Source organism: Seriola aureovittata, chromosome 4 (genome assembly GCF_021018895.1).
Source record: "Seriola aureovittata isolate HTS-2021-v1 ecotype China chromosome 4, ASM2101889v1, whole genome shotgun sequence".
In the NCBI taxonomy this organism is placed as follows: domain Eukaryota; kingdom Metazoa; phylum Chordata; class Actinopteri; order Carangiformes; family Carangidae; genus Seriola; species Seriola aureovittata.
Window position 1 is genome coordinate 22,795,159 of NC_079367.1, and position 18,476 is coordinate 22,813,634.

The following is an 18,476-nucleotide window of genomic DNA, read 5'->3' on the forward strand; positions in this document are numbered from 1 at the left end:
CTCTTTCTGTACAGCAGATATTGTGCCGGGATCAGGTCAAGAGATGATGTGTGCTCACATTCTCAGTTTGCAGCTGGTTACACCATGACAAAAAAAATTTCAAGTGGAAGTTGTCGGGCTGCTGACTTGCATAACTATCCCAATGGTACTATTTACCTCTGAGTTTGACGTGTTACTCCAGAAAAAGCCACAGCTCTGCTCCTCTCAAACAGTTTATGTTGGTATTTTTTGAAGTCAGTGTTGGCTAAGTCGTTCTCATTCCAGGAGAGCGTATCTCCTTCCCTTTTAATTTTGCTTTCCACTGCATGCAAGTGTTTTGTTTTTTTGTTTTTTACTTTTTGGAGACAACAGTTGAGTGTTGAAACTTTGGCAGCTTTCCACAGTCCATCATCAAGGCAGGAGGATTTTCTTCCAGTTTGGTAAGCAGCCAAAAACTGAAGCTACTGTCAGTTTAATAACTATGCACAATCTCAATCAAACAGAACTCATTATACCATTTACATACTGGAGTAGGTACAGTGGATTGGATTTTACAGTGGTGTGAGTGAGTCTAAGAAAAGGGTGATTTTAAAAGCGATTGGGCCTTGAAACACCATGACAACAGGAAAATAAAATGAGCATTACTTTATCTTTAAAGAGAAATGTGCAGGGGAGTCGGTCAGGAGTTCAAGCCACCACATTTATCAGATAAACATGCAATGAAATGATATATGATTGAGGTCAAATGAAAAATAGGCAGTTTATCCGTCAGTTATCAGACTAAAAATCGAGTTGCAGTCGGGACTTACATAATTTAATTCCAGTTCTTTTGTTTCAGTCTTTCTCCTCCTTTCCCAAAGCCTCGAGGTCTATGCTAATGATCGCCGCAAGCAGCCTTGGAGTTCATCAACAGTCAACAAGCATCAAAATGTCAGGAATCTATAGTCACCAACTTTATTTTTTCTTCTCTACCTTCAGTCTACTCCACTGATCCCTTTGATTTGTCTATGCTTCCAGAGCCAACTCAAAAAACCACATCATTAATTCATCTAACTATAAAAATACAGTATTTTTGTATATTTAAAAGGCATAGTTCAAAATTTTATCTAATCGTGGTTGCCTGTAGAACCGGGTTTGACCTTATTTAAAGCTGTCAGGGTAACCATGCCACATTCTGTAGTCACAAAGAAACGTCTGATGAAGAAAACACAACCCTTACAGTATAAATATTTTGAAAAAGGAAAAATGCACTCACCAGTCTGAGGTTAAAAATTTTAGACAGTCTGAGCAAGTGAGAGGAAGGTTGATGCAAGACCTTGAAATGGGAACACGGCATAGGAACTTTAACAAGTAAATAAACTATTCATGGTCAAAAATGTGTCGGAGTGGCAGTATGGTAGCGTTATGCTCAAGTGAAGGAAGCAGCAGCGGTTCTCGCTTTTATACTGATATATTTATGATAGATACTTCATGACACATAACCAAGGGGGGAGCTACTGCATCTCTCCGGACCCCTGAATACTCACTAACCTCCTTCAACCAGAAATAAGTTTACCAGGTTTTTCTGGAGACCTACCTCTAAAAAAATGCGTTTTTGGATTTTATTCCCGTCAGCAGTTCAAGGTGTCCTTTCTTATTCTATATTCAGATACAAGGAGAAAACACACCTTGGGTTCCTTATAAATAAAACAGTAGGGCCTCAGTATTCTTTGTTATGCTTGCCACCAGGGATTTCCATGTCTCAGCTCTCAGCCATGATGGTGTGCAGATATTTGGATTCTGATGGGTACGTTTCTTTGGGTTACTTGTGTTTGTTGTGTACCTCCACATCACTCTTTTTGTTTTCAGGAGTTGGCAGAACATTTTGTTCCATCTGGCGGTCATGTCAAACATGCCAGAGTAAAAGTTTGATTTTCCCAGCCCATCATACCAAGCATACCTTATTATGTCTTTTGAGATGTCAGATTGTAGACAACAGCTTTCTTTTTGCTCACAAAGCTCTAGAAGACACATCGTCAGGCTTTAAAAGCCAAAAAGAATTTTCTTTAATGCTTCCACAATTCCAATGTCAAGAAGGCGGCAAAGTCATTTAAAACAGCAACCCCTTAAACATAAGGTCACTCATTTGATTGCTGAAGTAGCTGATTTGCCCGCCCACAGCCACGTGTGCATTTGAGGCGTCCTTGAGCAGAATTCAGAAAAGAGGCTTGTTCAGACTTTGTAAGTTATCGTGCACATGGCTGTCAAGTAAATGCTGAATTATAAATAAAAGTGGCAAATGCAAAGTGCTGCACCCCCGTTAGGTCTGAGCACAGCAGTCTGCTTTTTTACTACCTCCTCAACGGCTCCTATCAAGAGAATAAGAGTCTAATTAATAATAACTAGTTTGTTCCAATATTTTCCATATTATTTGAATAGATTACTATTGGCTATATTTAGCACGATGTTAACATTGTTCAGGCTGGATCACCACAGGAACCATTCATGGCATTTTAACTTACTGCCTCCAAACTCAGGCCTTACAGTTACATCCTTGCCTGAATAAAATTGTAACTGTTGGTTAGCCTGCCACCTTTCAAATCCTTTACTGGCAGTTTAATTTATGACCGTAATTTTTTCTTTTTGTGGCCGAGCCGTTAACCCTCATATGCACTCGTGCGTGTGCAGGCGTGCGTATGCATGTAAATCCCCGCTTATGCCAAGTTGTGTTTTTCTTTCAGTAACAGGGTCGTTTATCTTTGTAAAGCAGAATACAGCACATGGTCAATATGTGATTAAGTCGTACCAGCCACTCTATTGACAGCATGTCTCACTTTACAGGCCACTGCGGGAAAACATTTGCGATCCTTCAAAGATTTCTAAGCAGCACTGTCCCGAACACCAGGTGGCTCCTTGTTGTGGACGATGACACACTCATCAGGTATATTTTCGTGATCTGGAAGTGGTTATTAAACATGGTATTTCTCTTCCTTTTTTCATCTGAGACACAGTGTTTTGATCTTTACATGCCATGGTTTCATTTTTCCTCATCGTTTGACTGACATTTATTGATAAAAGATTCTGTCTCACAGCCATAAAAAAAAAAAAAAGTTAGTATAGTGAAAGAGAGAAACACTTAGAATGAAGTCATTTGGGGAAAATACATTCCAGAGGTATAACCATCCTGTCAAACATCTGAAAAGCTCAGTATATGAATTCAAGTCCAGCTGGCTTCACTTTATATCCGTCAGGTTTCCCCTTCATGTGGAGCCCTCTGGATGTGTAACAGCGCCTGAGGGAGAGCAGTTATCTCACCTTCTGAATGGACATTTTCATGCGTGTATAGGCCCATCCATACTGTATATGTGTGATGAGTGTGTGATGAGCTTGATCTGCGCTTCCTGCAGCCTCCCCAGACTGCGCGTCTTGCTGAGCTGTTACGACCCCTCTGAACCGGTGTGTCTCGGGGAGAGGTACGGCTACGGCCTGAGCCAAGGCGGCTACAGCTACATCACGGGAGGTGGAGGGTGAGTTTCACAGCCCAGATGCTCAGGGGAGTAATGCTGAAAGATGCAGATGCTGCAGAGGGACTGTAAAATGTGTAATGAAAAACCTGTAATCTGAAATTTACAGATAAACCTTTTCAGTAAAGTTTAAAAGTGAGTTGCTCCTTTGAGGGAAATCTTGCAGACTACATTACAGTAAATATACTGAATATAATATCTGAAAAATGCAGTAAACACTCATTAGTTGATAAGATGAGACAGAGATAGAAGCTGATGGTTACTGCAAGAAAACACAGGAAAAAATTATCGCATTTCTATAACATCCATATTTTAAAGCCCTCTTATTGCATGCAAGTCAAATTGGACAAGAAGCAAAGTTATACGTCAGCTGTCAGCTGCACTGGAGATAAATCTCGAGCTGTGAGTGAGCCGTGTGAGAAACTCTATTTAGGGACACTTCAGTTGCTGTGTCACTTTACAACACTGCAACTGCCAGTTTTCCCAAAAGTGATATCTCCTAAAAACTGTTTTGAGTGGCAATGAGCGATTTTCCTGGCAGCCTAAGATTTGTTTTTTCATGTGTAATTGCTTCTCTTTTCAAAGAGTTGTCACATCATTGTTGTGCAGAGCCGATTCACAGAAAAACCGCATCTCCCTCTCAGTTTGATTTGCAGTTTCACTACTTACACTGTCACCCTCTCACCAGATGAATAAAGTAAGCATGATGGCTGTTAGGGTGATAAGTGAGAGACATGCATATTATTAGGCTTGTTTTCAACACGTGCTAATGAATTAATCATTTACAGTGTACCTGAATCGGCTGTGTTATGTGTTTATTTGTGCGTGTGTGTGTGTGTTGCTGCAGTATGGTGTTCAGCAGGGAGGCTGTGGTCCAACTTCTTGACAGCGGCTGCAAGTGCTACAGCAATGATGCGCCAGATGACATGGTGCTGGGAATGTGCCTCAATGCTCTCGGACTTCCTGTCACACACAGTCCACTCTTCCATCAGGTTGTATTCACACCCTTCCAATACATTCTTTATGTGTGTGTGTCTCTCTCTCTCTCTCTGTATTTGTACCTGGGGCTGAGAATGAAATTCTTTGGCTTGGTAAACAATCATCGTTTAAAATTTCCCCAGCACCCGTTCAGTCATAGGGGAAATTGTACAGCGAGATACTTGATGCCTTTTAACAATTAAACTGTGCAAAGAAAGTCAAGTTTATTCTCAGGTTTTACAGTCTCATTATCAAGAGACAGATAGAGACCTCACTTTATTCTTAGTTGACAACCTGCACACCCACACAGGTGTTTTCAGTTTTTCTTGCTGATTATACTGAAGCCGTGTTAAAGTCATTTCTAGGAGTCTGTAATTACAAGTTCTGCGTGCTTGTAATTCTCAGTTTTAAATATCAGGAATTTATGACGGCAACAATTTCCTGCCAACAGAGTAAAATCCAATACTAACAATAATACGGTAAATTCAACTCATTTAAATTGTAGTAGTTATATATTATTTATTTGCATCCTTACAAATATGTTAGCCGTCTGGTATTATGGTGAATACAAAGCTAGCAGTCTGGTTAATTTCGGAATAACGTCAGGTTTCCCCGTTCTTCCGACATATCATGAATGCAGCATCATGTTCACATCATAAGATCATCGGACATGTCAAGGCGGTTGCAGTGTTGGTTGTGTGGTGTTAAAGAAAATACTGTGCATATATACTGTGTGTATCCATTAAATTTGGGTTTAATGAAATTAAACAACAATTTTGATACAAGAATATTTATTAACCCACCATATTGTTAAGTCGAAGAATATATTGCAGCTTTCAGAGCAATCAGAGTTTCCTGTTCTTAGTTATAACTGGGACGCTGATGTGAACAGTATTTACAGATCAGAAACGGGTGATTATGGTAATTCCAGCATGAGAGCCTGCACGCACAATAGCAGCATCCTGAAACTGAAGCAGCTAAATGGAATTTAGCCGATCTTTAATTTTATTACTTGCACCTGTGCTTTTATTACCTTGCCATGTCAAAATGTCTGGGTGTAATTAGTCCCACACAAACAAAACCACAGAGGAGTGAGCAAGGTGTCAATCAAATGTAGCCCGTATACACCCCTGCGCCGTCGTGAAAGAAAAAAGCTGATTTGCAGAGATAGGTAAAATCAGCTGTGTGAGTGCACCATGAGTGCAGGCCTATAATAAAGCACCAATTTTCTATAGAGTTGACAAACCATCACATTCATTTAAACCAAATTAAAGGTCACTATGTCAAAGAATCAACCACTAAAATAAACATAAGTGCAGGGGCTGATCAGTTTTCAGTATGCGGTGTGTGTTTGAACACAAACTTGCACTTTCATGCACTTCACTGTTGTTCTCTGCAGCATTAGTACGCAGCCTCTTGTGACTGCTTCCAAATATAAATTACTGTACTTAATCTTACCTTTCAGGCGCGCCCGGAGGACTATGCCAGAGACTTCTTAGCTCACCAGGTGCCCATCTCTTTCCATAAACATTGGAACATCGACCCCATTGCGGTTTTCAACAAATGGCTTAAGGACGACTTGAGGGAAAAACCTTCAGGTGGACTTAATAAGAGCGCTAAGACGGAGTTATAATAATTTTAAGCACATGACTAGCCTGTGTGAGTATGTGTGTATGTACAGTGTGTGTGTGTGAGACAAAGAGAGATTGTGTATTACGGACTTATGGATTTGAAATGTTGTCCTTCACAGTTGTAAATGTTTTTGTATTGTTAATGTTGAGCTGTTATTAAGAGGGACCATGCAAGTGTGTGTCCATGACTTAATATGTGGGTCTTTTCATGACTGAGTTGCATGTTGAGGTTATTGTTATTTTGGAAATATGAATATAATATGTGTATATTTATATCATAGTAATCTAAAACCTTACAGAGGAGCATATCTTCTTCTCTGGGAGATACTGTATCTTTCAACAAGTATCACCAATGCTGTACAATGTGGTCTATTTTGACATAAAAGTATGAATATTTGAGAATGTTTTGCTTTTCTACTACACTGGAGGCCTATTATAGGATTTAGTCTAAACCAGTACCCAAATGTATAAATTATGCGGCTGTTTAAGGTTAATTGTGGCTCAGACTAAAATGGTGAAAATACAGTACTTACACTGAGTGGTGCGGCTAAAAGGCAGCAGCATTAAAACGCTCTGAAGAATAAAGGTTTTTAATTACTCCCAACATGTAGTTTTTAAAAGGGTCCAATTGGTGCTCAGGCAGACAAACGTCTTACCTTTACTTTGAACTTCACTAAACACCCTCATTATGTCTTTGGCCAAAACCATGTGTTTCTCAAAGCTCACTCTGACCTCCGAGTTTCAGTCGAAAATAAAAAAAAACTTTGACATAATTTCATGGACATGCTTGTAAAACATTAGTAGAGATCCTGGTGGAAATTGCTTTTATCAACATCAGTACCAATTTTTCATTTTCCCTTTTTTTTTTTTTTCACATAAAATTAACTGTCTCAGATAATTAATTGTCAGACTCAATGATTTGCTGACCATTATTAAAGGTCTTTCAAAGACCTTGAGCCTCGGATTGCAGAAAGAAACCTTTCTTCTGGCTGTTTGCCCTGTTGAAAAGTTAATTTGCAATTGTAATTCTTCATACTCTTAAAAAAAAAAAACTGGAAGAAACTGCTGCCTCATAATGGATGCAAAAGCTGTATAAAACCTTAGGATTAAGAAAGGCCTAATATTAATTGCACTGACCTAATGAAAACCTGAAATGTTAATATGGGAAAACTCATTACTCTCAGACATCTCATAACACACCTATGAATTGTAACCTATTTGCAGGAAACAAGTTAAATTCCTATTGGGACTCACCCACACATGGAGTGATGAGTGGTGGTAAGACAGTGCTTTGCACTCAGGGAAATCCTCTGCATAATTCACAGTAGGTCCACACAACATGCTTGCATCGCCAGTATTTCTAGCGTGTCAGCAACAGCGTCCCAGTCAGGTTAGACTTTTGTCTGGTGTTGAATTTTATTCTTTAATCCGAGTCCAAGGCAGTGAGGGAGGAGGATGAGTGTACTGCTGTATTTGCCTCAACAGATCTTCTTCCTGAAAGTCTGAGTTGTCTCCAGGATTTTAGAGATAGTGAGGTTGTTCACTCCAACCCCTCAGAAGAAGATTGACCAGACACTCAAAAAAGAGTGGTTTTTTTTTTTCTAACATTTGTCTTTTTTTCAGTGAAATGTTTGATTATATTTTCTATAGATTTTATACCCTACGTATGTTGTTTCATAGCCTCTTGAAAACTCTGAAGGGTAAATACTGAATTATTTATATTTCATTTTGTTGACATAAATATATGGAATTATGCTTAAAACTCCACCATGTGTCACCTCGAACCGTAAATGCCCCTGAAGAGAAATTTCAATTTCCACAGAAAAAAAATACTTCAGTGTCCTCAGTTGTAAGAGCACTGTAGTCTACAGAGTGACGTCCAAACCTGACTTAAAACATCAGCTGTGCAGCTATGAATACAGCTTTGATGATTATTTAAGTCACTGAAGGGATTTTGCATCATGTGCTTCAAAAAACATCACAGCTGCCTACATTACCTAATTCCAATCATTTATGCTGCAATATTGCTCTGTGAACTGTTTCAGTTCTCGTAAGTTTCTTTTTTTTTCATTTCACCCTCATCATAATTCATGCATTTTATCCAGTCAGGGGTTTGTGATTTATTCATTATGCTGATGGAAAGATGATGGAATCATGACCTTGACAATACTCTCCCGTTAGGTTTTTTTGTGTTCATTTTTAGCGGGTTGATTAAACCAAATTACAGGAAATGTTTTCGCACTAACTTTCACGTATCTAGTCATGTAGTCAGTTTCAGTTTTGTGTGTCCTGGTGTTTAGATATCTGCCTCTAAGATTCAAGACTCTTAGAATGGAATTGTATTTGTGTACATAAAGTGCTAGAAAATTACAATGAAAATCTTCAACATCAAAATCTTTCTCCAATCTCCTGGTTTTCAATGACAGCTGGGCAGCATGGTTTGTAATTTGGTTGAACCAGCCCTTTAAAACTGCAGTGAGCTAAGTTGGGAGCAGCAGCAAGGAGGTGACACTCACTCTGAAGCTGTTCACTAGATAACAAATTATCTGTACAGAACGTCCAGGTTCACATCATATTGCAGTGTCTTTTTTAAGTGTAGATTTTGGGTCACATGGACAGATGAATATTCATAAAGCTTTATTTGAATAAAAGCATGTGTGAGCAGTGGAGAGCCCTGGCTGGAAAGCCGTTGGAGGGTTTTGAATTTTCAGTTGGGGCTGTTTGAATATGAGTGCGTTTTCCTCTGAGGATTCACTGTGACCAGCAGGGCCTCCAAAACGAAGCGAGAAAAACTGCGGCAGTCAGTGCCATCTCAAATCTCTGTCACAGCTGGCTCTGCTGAGACTTTTTTTATCATCACTCCGTTTTTCTCACTTGTTGCCAATCTGTTTCCCATCCCTTCAGGGCAACAACAACGACTGCAAAAATCTCTTTAGCAAAACAATTACGAGTCTTGATCTGCAGAAGCTTCTCCCCAGCTACAGTGATCTCGTTAGGGTAGAATGAAGCCCGGTGATTCATGTACTCTACAATACGATGTTCATATTTCAGCTGTAGTATTTATACATACTATATGGATGGCAGTTTTCTGTCTGTTGGTTGGTGCACTACTTTGGATCAGTCTAAAATATCTTTACAACCACAGGATGGATTGCATGAAATTCTTGTCCTCAGAGGATGAATCTTAATTACTTTGGTCCCATCACACCTGCAGAAATAACCACATTCCCATCAGCCCCAGGTGTACTTTGTCTACTTAGTGCTAATTAGCAAATGATAATATGCTAACATGCTAAACTAAGATGGAGAACACTATACCTGCTAAATATCGCCAGTAAACTCTGGCTCCATTCATTTTACCCAAACCAAAAACCATCTTTGATGTTTTTGACATTAGTGAAAGAGCACTTTGTAAATTACACAATTGATTTCACACCGAAATGTAAATAAAACTTCCACGCATATTTCTATGTATTATAAAAATTGTATTTCTGTGAATAATTGTAATTTTCCTCCTTTTTTATTCATGCTTGCAGGTCATTAAGTGAGTCGTGTTAATAGCATAGATGTAGCACTGTGTGCCAAATTGAATCTTTTAGTAATAAACACAAAGTAAGCATTTACATAATGTCAGCCAGTTTAGGGGTCAAGTTGAGAGTGCAACAGATTCATTCATCACTCATTGCATCTTAATGTTTTGTCATTAATATGAGACTACTGCCAATTCCACTTCCGCTCTCTCTCTCTCTCTCTCTCTGTCTGTCTCTCTCTCTCTCATTCAGTCACTCACTCACTTACACACACACACACACGCACACACACACACAGGTCCAAATATTTGCCAGTTTTCTAAGTCCGATGTGTACATGATTTGTAAGTTCACAGTTAAATACACTCTAGATGCAGACACAGAAGTTGTAGTCTAAAATCTTGTTTTGCCGATGGGGACTTTCATTGATGCTTTCCAATAAAATCACGTTGCACTGATTTTGAACATTATGCATTCAAAGGGTGTACCACAGCAGGAGTCATCTCCTCACTTGTCAATCTGGAATAAGTCAAGTCAATTTTGTAAGAATAGTGCCAATTCACAACATACGTCAATGAGAAAATCATGATAATGAATGTTGGCAAGGCTGGCAAATTAATTATTTTCATGTACATGTGTAGATGAACACTGCTATGGATAATATGATTGTAGCTCAGTGATTTAGCCCAAAAGTATAAACTCATTGTGAAATGACAGTACTGAGATTGAGAAGAGTCTCTTTAAAAAGGCAAAGTGGTTAACACAGTGTAGATGTGCTGGTAAATGGGCAGGTTGCTGTTAAACACAGGCCAAGGACAAGTGTTGAAAGTCAAAATGCCACTGGCTCTTAACTATCTGTAACGCAAGATTGATTTTATAGCTAGTTCAACAGTAAAATAAATAGTATGCGGTCATAGTGTCAGTCTACTGATAGCAATTAAAATATTTCTGAATACTTATCCTTCACCAGCTGCTTATTCCAAGAGAAGATTAGATTAGATCAAATAAACTTTATTGCCCTTGCAGGGAAATTTGTCATAGAAGTCACAGCAGCAAGGACAAGGAACAGTCAAAGGAAAGTACAATGACCAACAGTACAGACCAGAATCATACTATATAATATATGCATTGCAATTAATGATAGACAATTTGGAAAAAAATCTTGTCCAATTTCTCTACCAAACCATAAATAAATTACAGGAACTAAGGAAAGGAAGGAAGGGAATGTGAGGCAGTGTGTGTTTGTGCAGTGGAGACTCAGACTATCATTCTGAGTTAATCACTTTTATTGGCAGGGGAACAACAGACTCCTTGTATCTGTTCAGGCTGCGGCATGGGACACTGTATCATCTGCCCGTTGGAGAGAGACGATATCAGCAGTCTACTAAGTCTATTGGCTTACATATTATATATATATATATATATATATATATATACAGTATATGCTTATGAGATGTACTATATATTCTATATATATATATATATGTGTGTGTGTGTGTGTGTGTGTGTTTTTACTGTGTCCCCATGGCCCACTACACTGAAACAGTGTTTGTTGGTTCCCTTCAACAGCTGTACATTGATGGCAGTACAAGCTGACCCTGAATTACTACATGTTCTTTAGCTGCAGATCATTGATGTTTGCTGGTTGTCTTACGAGCTTTTCAGGAGTTCTCCCATAATTTAGTATTGCACATCCATAAAGTTTGGGGAATTGCAAGAGAAAGGTTTTCAAAACAAATTGTCAAAATTGAAGCTGCAGAGGTTGAGATACCTTGACTTTTGCTCCCTTATATAAGTATAAGATGGATCCTATATTCCATATAAAGCAACTCAACAGGCTCTTTCATTACCTGCCTCCTACCAGAACCACAGAACATATACATTTATATACAGCATATATATATATAGATAGCTAGATACTTTATTTATCCCCTAGGGGAAATTCATGATATATATATATATATATATATATATACTGTATATATATATATCTATATATATAGATATATATATAGATATATATCATGAATTTATATATAAAAATTGAGGAGTGGTACTCTTCATAAATAAGAAAAATTATCTGTGTGTGTAACATCAGTGAAATTCGCCTTTAATGTTCAACGCTCAATCAGTATTTTTTCAGTTAGTTTTTTTTTTGTGTAAAAATTGACAAGGATGGGGGAGAGACTGACAGCAGCTGTGATGATAGTCATGGGCTCAGGGAAAGTGCTAACTTTAACAGGCTTAGTTTGTTAAGTGAGAAAGGAGTGGGAGCATTTGATTATGTGAGGTTTCACCTCCAGTTCCCCAAACTGTATGAGCTGCACGTAGTGTACGGGGGTGTGGTCCTGCTGCAGGAGTGGAGGAGACTTCTGTATGTCAGAGGAAAATGTGCACTGTCTGGTTCTGCTCCAGCAGTATAACACTGCATGGTGCACAGGTAGTGTGTCTCTGTGACTTCATTAGTACTTTACTAATGCCTGAGGGTGATTTTGTCTTTGAATTTGACCCATCACAACTTTTTAGGAGCAGTGGCCAGCCACACAGCTGCACCTGGGGAGCGACTCCAATTCTAAGGCCACTGTCCTTGAGTCCTACTTGTGTGTCAGAAAAATACTGTTCAACACTGGTCTCCTTTCAAATGACAGTGAGAAATACCACCGTTATGATGGTGGTGAGCGTAGTTATTCAGGAACCAGGATTTAAAGATTGCAAAGCAGCTCTGTGTGCAGGTGCCTCAATACTGTAACCGTGTAATGAAACAACGTGGTGTGATGAAACTAGTCAGAATTCCTCCCACACATGTTAACCCTCATTTATCTTTGAGACACAGAAAGCAGAGAAAAATGGCCACCTGTTCACTTTCATCTCCGCATGAAATGTAATTATTTTGAGAGGTGTGGGTAAGTCAGAGAGGAACAAGCTCCATAGGTCTCTGCTATAGTCTCTGATATGAGAAGAAAAGTCTGGAAAATCTGCTCCATATAATTTTACATTTTGGATTCAAAAACGGGAGGCAGCTATTTGAACTTCTCACTCTGAGGATTTCATTACCCAGAGTGCAAGATGGTGTAAGCTGAACAAAACCTGCTTTTTAGTAAGGTGGCGATGGTGATAAAAATAATTTTGTTCTTTCACAGTCTGCTGTGAATCCAGCTTTCACAGTACAGAGAGCTCATTTCATGTCGGGTAATAGATGTTTTGTTTTTCTTTCATAAGGTTAGGTTCCCTACTTCCTGTGTACTGAAGTGACCTCACCTGTCATGTTGCTATAAATAGGTCAGGCTACACCATTACCGTTATCAGTTTTAAATCCAACAACAGTACTTCATCCACATGGGAACTGTGTCATTAAAGGATGATATATTGTAGGATAACAGTCGCCAGAAACACAAAAGCCACAGATGGAATATTTGCAAAGATTATAAGAGATAACAGTTTAATTTCTTCCATTTGCTGCAACAATATTTATCATAGTAAGTAATAAATAAATATAAAATAATTACAGCTCTTTGTCTTAATCTTCCCTCATTTCATGTTCGACATCAAAGGTGAAAATTAAAATTGAAATAATTTCAAAAAAGCTCATAATCCTCTTATGGTATGATATTGTTATTGGGGTTTTTTTTGTTTTTGTTTTGTTTATTTGGGTTTATGATGCATGTAGTTCAATCAATCACCAGGGAGGATGCAGGTGATAGAGTAATGAAAATAATGTCTTTAGTCTTTATGTGATTTATCTACTCGCAAGCTCAAAAACCTGACAAAATTGTCCCGAACAAACTGCACAATGATATGGTGTGGTGGTAGAGAGGGGAGAGCAGTTTTGACACAAGGTGCAACCTGCATTTTAATGAAGTGCAGAATTAATTACGAGCTGCCGGAGTACGAAGGAAGAATTCTAAAGATAAAATTCAAAAAACTGCAAATTGTGTTTGGCTGCAACTAACAATTTATTATGGGTTTGTTGTTGGTGTTGGCTGTCGGTTCACTGTCTTTCTCGTGCGTGCCGGATTTTCACAAAGCACGCCAGGATACACTCTTTAAGCTGTTGTTGATTTGTGAATCGGCACTGTGTTGGTGGCACCATACAGAGAAAGCAAATCTCATGAATACTCCCTCTCCAGCTCTGTATGGTGACAACTGCCATCAAATATCAAGCAGCATAGTAACTAACTGAATAGTAATTTCTTTGATGCACTCTTGATCAAAATTTCCTGGCTGCTTCCTGGTCTTCACTGATGTCATCTTATGATGAATTACGTACATGTTTTAAGATTATTTTCTGTTCATCTTGCAGCTTCTGTAAATTTATAGGAAAGGTGCAGTGAGATGTGGTGAAGCAAAGTTTCATATTGAAGTCTAGACAAATGTAAGTTTTTAATATATGCATTTTTATGGGCTATTCAAAGAGCTCATGAGTGAATACTTTTTTTAGCATGGATAGCAGCGGTGGGGAATTAAACCTCTAAATCTTTCTACCACCAGCGCTACGCTCAGTCCACAGAGATGCTGTATAACACCAGATTTCAACAGGATTTGCCCCAAGGATGCTATATTGTAGAATAAAAGCAGCTGAACAAACATAACAATCAGTCATAATAAAGGGAAAACATTAATTGCTGAATCCATTAGTGCCCACTTAGGCAATCTAAAACAGGAGAGGACAAAAGATAGATAGCAATTTGCACATGGGGGGGTTCAGGAGGTGATTAGAAATAACTTCAGATTGCTCTCTTCAACTGCATACTAAAATAAGCAACTGTCATCATGGCTCAGTAGAAGCTGGGGTCCAGTTTTCTGCTTTATTAATTCCCTCATCACGTAGGACCGTACTGTAGATGTAAGAGCTGTGCTTCTACAGTATGAGGGGAATGAGATCAAGCACCTATAGTGAGTTTATTTTAAAAGGAGTTTGCCCTCCAGTATAGCTCAAGTATGAAACTATAAAAGGCAGAGATGCTGGTCCTGCTTTTTTGAGGCCAGTCTGTAATAGTCTGTATGATTCAGTGACAAAAACAAGAGGTTGGAATTGTTTGAAGTGAAAATACTCTTTCCCTTTAGTGTTTGCATCTTCAGTTTCACCATATGATGAATGTGAAAGAATAATTACGATGAATCCTCAAGTGTGTTTGAAATTTTAATCAGAGCAATGAAACTGTCAGTAGCTGCTCTGAATTTGACTCTTGGTATAATTCTTCTATAGGCACACTGCCAACATGTTAGCAGAAAAACAAACGTAACACACACAGAGGACACATTCAGAGTTTATGTCCCTTGTCAGTGTTGAGGTGACTTGGGATGCTCGGGGATAAATCTATTCTGTCATTCACCTTAAATCTCCTTATATCAGTCCAGTATGTCTGCAGTAATGTGTCCCAGTGGTCATTAATATCACTTAAATTGCCGTCAGTATTACATTATCTTTATTGTGTCTATTATTATTGCTCTGGCCCCATGAAAGTCAGGCCTCATGCAAATTCATACAGCAGCGATTAAGTCAGAGTGCATAAAGTTTTAACAGGTAAACAGGGAAAAAATTAATTAAGCAAGACATTTAAAGCAGAATGAAGCTCTGTCGTTTCATCAGTCCTCTCTGCCCAGGGACTCTGAAGGGAGCCACTATGCATCCACCTTTGTTTTGTTTAGTAATCTCACTATTCTCTGTATGTGCCTGTTTCAAGTCAAAACTAGGTTAGTTTATGATTCCAGGTACTTTGAAATACTTAAAAAAAAATTAAAAAAAGACAAAAAAGACAGCCATGTTAGCAGCTTTGTGAGGCTGTACCATACTGTATATAAAGAAGGATGTCACCCACAGGTTCCTGAAGAGCGGTTTTGAGGTTCCGAGTGGGCTGCTCTGCTATTGCCATCTTGGCAGTGCCTGACTCCACCTAACTCCCAGCTAATCAAAAAATGAGCAAAGAGGTGGGGTTGTATATGGCGCACTGCCAGTTAATAAGTGTGGAAAGCATCGTTGGCTCTCATTAGCATCGTTAGCACGGCTGGGCAGCTTGCTCAAAGGCTAACGCAAAGCTTATTCATCTTCCGGCTAATTAGCTAGTCAACGAGTTAAGCTAACAAGCCATGTATGGTGAACACAGACACTGCTAATTAGTGCAACATTTAAATAAAATAATATAATTGCACTCAACTTAGAATACAGCAGCATACACTGTCTCATGTTCTGTTTGTCAATTTACCGCACAACAAGTCATATTATCTGTCCGATATCTGCATGACTAATCCTCCAAATGGCACCAACACTACAAACATGGCCAAGAGGTCACGTTCAGTGACTCGAATTAGCTGAGGTGATGCCAACTGTGACAGCACTCTACTCAATAAAATTTAAACGGGTGAGTTATATAAAAATTCACCTCCTGTACAGTTGTCATGAAGGGGGAAATTAGCTATAGAGACAAGGACTGTCTTTTGTACCAAATTGTAAACATGGTAGTCTATTGGGATTGACTCACTTTTTGAGCCAGCCTCAAGTGGTCATTCGCAGAACTGCAGTTTTTGGCTCGTCTTTGTTGGCTTCATTTTTCAGCTCCAGAGGTTGCCGCTTGAGTGTTGTGCTTACGTCAGCTTGATTATGCTCACAATGACAGTACTAACATGCTGATGTTTAGCAAGTAAACCACATTAACTATCTTAGTTAATGTCTTTGCCTGCTGACATTTTCCAAACACAAACTACATCTGAGGTTAATGGAAATGTCATTAGCTTTTCATGTCATAAATCAAAGCATTGGACAATTAGACATTAACCTGATGTTGGTGCCAGATGAAAAGCAAGGAAATAACTAAAGTTGTAATTAATCCTGAGGGGGACATCAACTTGGTTGTACATAGGCACAGCAGTCCTTTGAGCAAGTTAAATGCTAATGTCATTATTAAGCTAACAAGGTCAATATAATGTTTTCCATGATCACATTTTAGTTTCTGTTTTTAGCATGCTAACATTTGCTTATTAGCACTAAACAAAATACACTTGGCCCTGACTGGATTTTTATTAGTTTGTTTAGTCAACATCAAAGTATATCTAATCTGATAATAGTTCTAAGTGAAAAGTTACAATTCTTCCCAAGCACTAACTTTTTGCCAATGCATCTTGTAGATAAATGTTTCACTGGATAAATGAAAATGTTGACCTGCTGGTGGTCCTCAAGAAAAAGGGAAAAAGGGATTAAGCACCAAAGTTATTACAATTGATAAATTGCATCAGGGCGTCATTGATATCCGTGCCAAATTTGGCAGTCCACCAAAAAGTTAAAGATATTTCAGTTTTGACCAAAGTTTAGTGGACTGACCAATGATTACCATTCACAGAGTTCGCCGCTAGCGTGGCTAAAAATATTATGCCATTCTCGACAGAAAACATCACGCTAAAAGCTACTCACAGAGCAGTGAAAGACAAACAAAGTTCAGATGCAAGTAAGCATACTCGTGTTAACCTTCTCACCCAGACATGATTGCTTTGCCAAAGTTGTAATGGATTTTTATTGTATTGCAGTCACCTCTGGATTGACAGGCTTTGTGGTCTGTTATCTTATCTAAATCCTTATTAAAAAAACATCACAGATGTAATTAGCAATGCATTTTATGCTGTTAATGAGAAACGATATTGCACTGTTAAAAATGTGAGACAACTTATTCCACATGAAAATGAATAAACATTAAAAAACAGAGTACAGCTCTGTTTGGTTTACTGGATTACTTCATGCTCATGACTAATAGCAGCATTATACGCGCTGTAAGAACATTAAGTATATATTGTATGTGATATGGTATAATTTGTCTGCATTTGCTTCCCTGTAAGTGTACTCAGTGTGAGTGAATGACTCTCTTAATAATATTAGTTTGCATTCATCTTGGCATCTGTTAGAGATTTACAGTCACTGATAGAGGCTCTGATTGAAGTTGTCCAACCCGGTTATGTGAGGCAAATTTGTGTTGAACACAAAGAGTGATACATATTCCGGCTTTTAATGATCTGATATCACTGCCCTTCATCCTTTAGATCTGTACTCAGAAATTAAATTAGGAAATGACTAGAGGACAAATTTCCTGCCTTACACTAAAAACATGCAGTGTGCAGCTTACTTGTGGCAAAATGTACAGATACTGAGACAGATGTTTGTGTTTTTTCAGTAGCCTCTCAATCAATGAAATGACAAGTAGGATTCGAGATTCTCTATAATATTATCAGAGGCCTGTTAATGTTGTCTGATGACAAATTCAATAAGTCTATAACTCTGCTTTTTTGTTTATGCATGTGATGCCTTTTCAGCTCTGTGCCCTATATAATTTTGAGAGTTATATATGTGCATCCAGGCAGATTTGATCACTCGTTTGCATCCCCAGCTTCTGAAGATGCATCTCAGTTATAGTGAGTTACACCATGCCCAAGAATAATCTCCTTCCGAAATTGATTTGATAAGCCCATCTGGCCGTCCTCTTTTTTTTATGTTGCAATTTTGAATGATATTTCTTACAGCAGCCTCATAACTTGAAGCTGTGTTGTCTTGTGGTGTGTTATATTTCCAGAGAAGCAGATTGTTGATAAAATCAAAAATAAACAAGCGGACTTCCTGCATGCTTTTGTGCCGGACCTAGGCCTGCTATCCCTCCTGGGGGAGATTAGCAGGTAGAGGACAGATTGAAACCAGACAGAGAGGGGATGATGAATTGGAGCATCCGTTTCAGGAAAATGATCCACAGTACTCACCTTTGCTTTCCCATAGAGTCCTAACAGTAAGACTGATGCTGTTCGTACACTACACAGATGTTCCAGCTGCCACTGTTGTTGCCTCACATGTGGAGCAGTCAGTTAGCATTACAGAGCCATCAT

At 38.6% G+C, this 18,476-nt stretch overlaps 1 protein-coding gene across 2 annotated transcripts in view; it reads left to right on the forward strand.

The window, feature by feature from the left end:
• b3glcta (beta 3-glucosyltransferase a) overlaps positions 1-6,864 on the forward strand; it is a 62,310-nt gene extending 55,446 nt beyond the window's left edge. For both annotated transcript variants that reach the window (XM_056374845.1, XM_056374846.1), the window contains exons 12-15: positions 2,800-2,899; positions 3,366-3,485; positions 4,330-4,474; positions 5,926-6,864. In XM_056374845.1, coding sequence (XP_056230820.1) covers positions 2,800-2,899; positions 3,366-3,485; positions 4,330-4,474; positions 5,926-6,093 — 533 coding nt within the window. In that variant the 3' untranslated portion in view covers positions 6,094-6,864. The remainder of the gene's footprint in view (positions 1-2,799; positions 2,900-3,365; positions 3,486-4,329; positions 4,475-5,925) is intronic.
• Positions 6,865-18,476: the final 11,612 nt, after the last annotated feature.